General features: G+C 38.6%; 1 protein-coding gene across 1 annotated transcript; it reads left to right on the forward strand.

The window, feature by feature from the left end:
* Positions 1 to 635: 635 nt before the first annotated feature.
* LOC135106505 (2',3'-cyclic-nucleotide 3'-phosphodiesterase-like) lies at positions 636 to 4901 on the forward strand. The gene is made up of 5 exons (XM_064015585.1): positions 636 to 1432; positions 2463 to 2584; positions 2760 to 3024; positions 3340 to 3505; positions 4124 to 4901. The coding sequence occupies exons 1-5, from the start codon at positions 1106 to 1108 to the stop codon at positions 4786 to 4788; spliced, it is 1545 nt and encodes a 514-aa protein (XP_063871655.1). The 5' UTR covers positions 636 to 1105; the 3' UTR covers positions 4789 to 4901.
* Positions 4902 to 5365: the final 464 nt, after the last annotated feature.

Raw genomic sequence — 5365 nt, forward strand, 5'->3', positions numbered from 1 at the left:
AAAGAGTAAGAGTAGAGAGAGAGAGAGAGAGAGAGAGAGAGAGAGAGAGAGAGAGAGAGAGAAAGCAAATAACAGAAGACCCAGACAGCGAGAAGGGACATATGTCATGGCGTACCGTTTCAAAGACAACACACCCGACCAACCGACTCGACCACATCCACTCACAGACAAAATTAATTTATTAGAAGTGCACTATTTGAAATCAAGAGGAGGTAAACAACTAGTAGGAAATAGATGTATAGAAAAAACACACACACGAGAGAGAGAGAGAGAGAGAGAGAGAGAGAGAGAGAGAGAGAGAAACTAGATAAGGGGTACCGTTACAAAGACTATATCCTAAAACGTCATTTGCTGAATTGTCTGGAAACGTATTTGTAGAATGAAAATACAAGATCCCGTATATGGAAGTATACCTCCATATATTATACGAAATAACTAGACCAAAGGGGAAGTTTCTACATTTTTTTTTTTTCCATGAGAGAGAGAGAGAGAGAGAGAGAGAGAGAGAGAGAGAGAGAGAGAAAATACATGCAAACAAAAATAAAAATAAAATAAATCAATAACACTCAGCAGGAAAATAAGAATATGGGAGTGTGAAATACCGAAAAAAAAACGTAAACAAATGCAAGTTGCCAAAGGTTACGTGTATTTACTTTAAGGAATGCGGATAATCTTAGTACTTCAAATAAAACCGCATATAGGATCAACTTACAAGATAACTATACGAATTACACTTTTGCATTGAAGCGTGGTTTGTTAGAATGACTTCAAACTTTTAGATTTATATATATGTCAAGTTGTTGAGCAACAAATCTCTCGCTCTCATACGTGGCCAACAGGAAACGTGCAACAGTACAACGAAAAATAACGTAAAAGCAGAGACAAGAGGGCATGGCAAAGACATTTCCTTATACATGAAAGGCAAATGAAACAGACAATCACTTCAGGCAGAACTGTCAAGCAGAGATAAGAGGAACACAGTGGTATCACAAGCAGGTGACAGGAGGGCCTTAATAACACATCACCACCTCCCTGGTGTGGTCAGGACTGGAGAGCTGGATACATTGAGAATACTGAATAGCAACACAACAATACTTCTGATACAATGGGTCAGTGCTGTGCAAAGTGCAAGGAAAGTCCAGAGGTGGTTAGTGTGGGGGAGAGACAGGAGGTTGGTCGACCTTCTCTCACACCATTAGTAGCTTCAGAAGAGTCTCCAGACGCACAGGATGTCGCCCCTGCCCCGCCAGTTCAACCACAGGATGAGCCCCAGCCTGAGGCCCCGTCAGAGCCCAGTGAGAGAAGTACCTCAGCCTCACCAGTATCAGCTATGAAAGATGGAGAGGCCCTTCCTTCATCTCCAAAGGGGGATTATCTTGATTTTCCAATTATGCAAGATATGAAGACCATAGAATATGTCCTAAAGAGCAAAGTGAGTGATATTTATCCATTTTATCTCTTCCGTTATGTATGAAAATAACCAGATGGTCATTAACGAAATTGTTGTAGTGCGACAGTTAATTCAGGGATGTAAATTAGATGCTGTGGCAGACTGCTCAGTTTATCTATAAGTATTTTGAGAATATGTAACTTGACCAAATATTTCCATAATAGAGTGATAATCTATCGGAGATGAATAAAAAATTTTTGTTTTGTTGCCTTTAAATTAAAGACCATCAGAAATACCCAGTTTTGCCCCTTTCAAACCTTCAGGACCTGGCAAGGGTGTTCAGAGATAGCAAGGTTATCATAACATGTGGTTATATTTAGTTTTAAAAAGCCCAGCACTGACATGTGGCCAAGACAAGCACAGCAGTTTGCACAATTTTGTTGTGTCCAGAGTAGCAAAGTGATGGTTTTTAATGTGACCATCATTCTTAGCACATCACAGTATGTACATGGAAAAGATATAATTTGGACTAAATAGAGAGATAGGTACTTATGTTTAGTGGCTATGATGGTCATTTGGATTAGGGGAGATTAAATTTAGGAATGAATAATTTGTGCCATGAAATTAGATGCCCGTGCTGTCTCCATGATAATTGGCCTGGAATCAGAAAGCCACAGAGAAGTGCCCCTCCCTCTCCCATACCCCAAAAATCAACATTTCTTTCCCACATTTGATTAGATAATTCTGTCAGTATTCATACTGATAAAAGTCTTTATCTGGTAAACAATAGAACTTAACATCCTCTCATAGAATGTTCTGAACATGAACATTCACTCCTCAGTAGGAGAAAAATCATACTGTTTAAGTATTCTTTGAACAATAAAAAAATTAATGTGAGAGAAATTTATCAAAATTTTTCCTATTTGTTTTTATAGTATCTAAGTAGCCAATACAAGAACCAGACTCCATATTCCATTTTTTTGGAAACTTGCAAAGGTCATCTGGATAAGACATTTGTGTAAGAAGAATGGTAAATGAATGTATAAAATCTACTGGTCATTGATATTTTCAGGTTATTGTAATTATGAAAGGCCTCCCAGGATCAGGGAAATCATTCATCAGTAACCAGCTGAAAAAAATGTACAAGGATGGAGTAATATGCTCAGCAGACCACTACTTCATGAAGGGTGGACAGTGAGTTGTCTTGTTAGATATAATGAAATAGTGTACCTATAAACAATCTTAGAGAACAGTCCTTCTCATACTGGTTGATTAGAACATTTGTTGTGAAGTTGTGTCTTTTTTTTGGACTAGTATATGATAAACACATGGGGAGCTGCATACACATCTGTTCCTCTCAATCCTGCAGATACAAGTTTAATGCAGACAAGCTGAAGTTTGCTCATGAGTTCTGTCAGGAGAATGCAAGGAAGGCTGCTGTCAGTGGTGCTCCTGTTATTATTATTGACAACACAAACATTCAAGCATGGAACTACAAGTACTACTTGAGGCTGAGCAAAGAGCTTCACTACACGCCTCTCATTCTGGAGCCTCAAACACCCTGGGCAAAGAACATCAAGTTGCTTGCCAAAAAGAACTCTCATAGTGTTCCCAAAGAGGCGTTAGATCAGAGGGTGAGAAGTGGAATTAGTGTGTGTGTGTGTGTGTGTGTATATATATATATATATATATATATATATATATATATATATATATATATATATATATATATATATATATATATATATATATATATATATATATATAAAGGTGTGTATTTGCTTTATAGGTAACTGAAACTCAGATATTTCTTAAACTTCATAATTTTGCTAATGGAAAAGGAAAAAACTTCATGATATACACTCATGTGTTGTGTTGGAAATGAATAGGTACTTTATCAAATAATTAGGCTACTCACATTTCTGCTCCAATATGTACCCGGTCCACAGCTGAAGAAATATGAACCAGCACTACCACTGTACTATTGGTGGTTCCTGAATGAGGAGGACTCCAGTCAAATTCTTACCCTGGCACAGGACTGGCTGAAGAAGTCGCTGCAGGTGCAAGAATTTTTCAGAGACTTCTGTGAATTTTCCAAGCTCTCATCAGTTGAAGGTATTCTCATACATACATACATACACACACTCATGAATATTCACTGCCTGCATGCACACATTTATGCAGCAAACCTCTGGATGTCTCCATATTAATTTTCAGTCCCATACATTAGTAGGAATGAAAATGTAGAGCATGGAGTTACCAATCCCTTTGTTCCTGTCCTGTTTAAATGATGAATTAAATTATTTGATTTTGATGTATGTGGTGATTAGAATATTATGAAGCATCCAAAGTTAAGTGAAAGAAGTGGTGGAGGATAGCAGGAGATATTAATTTTAAATATACGGGATATTAATTTTAGATATAATTTTAAATATAAATATATAATAAATTATAAGACATTGAAATATATAAAGTAATGAAATAGGATTAATGTTTTTCAAAGAGCTAATGCATTGAGAAATTTGAATATCAATGAAAAGGCAACAATTTGTACATAAATGTTAGTTATTCTTTGTTCTTATTGGTCCTGACTTGTGTAAAACTTTCCCTTACTGTCTCTTCTTTACTGACTAAATTTCTTGGGTAATACTTAACAGAAGAGAAACCATATGTAAAGGAAACCATTGGTAATCTCAAACTTATTTTTGCTTTCAATGCCAATATTTCTTCCAGACATGTTGATGTACTACAAGAGAAATGAGGGACCTGGAGACTACAAAGTTCTCCATGCCACTGCCTGTGTCACCAGGAAGGGCAAGGCAAAGAATGCCAAGGAGTACATGGCAAAGAAGGTTGTCAGAGATTCTCTTGGCAAAAATTTCCCCCTCCATATCATTGGCTTTGTCTTAACACCACGGACATATGGAGCCAGGCTAAGGTTAGGAGAAGAGGCACTGGAGTTGTGGGGCATGGATGATCATGAGGTAGAGTCAGAAGACACCACAAGTGCACCAGCAGGTCAACAGCCTGCTAGAGATGGTCAAGTCAGCTTAGGTGACACAAACTTGAGGAGAGGCTCTTGTCATAGCACCTTAAGAACAGGGGAGTCTCAGCTGCACAAATCTCGGTTTCATCCTACGAGTGACAGAGGAAGCCGTGCTCATCTCACTCTTGGATGTGCCCCAAAGGTCCATGCTAAAATCACTGGATTTGACTTGATGAAAGTTGTTTCCTTTGAGCAAAGAGTTGTAAAAAATGGAAACCCTGAAGGGTCAAGTGAAATGTTTGAATCCTTTTCAATCCCAGAAGGTGAACTGAGAACTTATGGTGAAAATATTTGGGTCATATATCCAGAGAAAGAAGTTCATGTCAGTTCTTTGTTTTCAGCATTTTATTAGGTACAGTGGAATTTCTCTCTCTCTCTCTCTCTCTCTCTCTCTCTCTCTCTCTCTCTCTCTCTCTCTCTCTCTCTCTCTCTCTCTCTCTCTCTCTCTCTCTCTCTCTCTCTCTCTCTCTCTCTCTCTCTCTCTCTCTCTCTCTCTCTCTCTCTCTCTCTCTCTCTCTCTCTCTCTCTCTCTCTCTCTCTCTCTCTCTCTCTCTCTCTCTCTCTCTCTCTCTCTCTCTCTCTCTCTCTCTCTCTCTCTCTCTCTCTCTCTCTCTCTCTCTCTCTCTCTCTCTCTCTCTCTCTCTCTCTCTCTCTCTCTCTCTCTCTCTCTCTCTCTCTCTCTCTCTCTCTCTCTCTCTCTCTCTCTCTCTGGTTATTTTGAAATACTCCATACATACTTATATGTGTCAATCTTATTTACCAAATATCAGCCTGTGACGTTGCATGGTCAGTGGCAGCCTCCTTGCACTGGGCTTCTAGTGGATCACTTCATTCCAAGTTGTCTTGGGTCTCCTCTTGAAATGTCTGGAGGGAGACACAAGAAAACTTAGAATGAAATGTTCCAGGAACTCTAGAATCCATAAAATACA

The sequence above is a fragment of the Scylla paramamosain genome, chromosome 13 (genome assembly GCF_035594125.1).
Source record: "Scylla paramamosain isolate STU-SP2022 chromosome 13, ASM3559412v1, whole genome shotgun sequence".
Taxonomy (NCBI): Eukaryota; Metazoa; Arthropoda; class Malacostraca; order Decapoda; family Portunidae; genus Scylla; species Scylla paramamosain.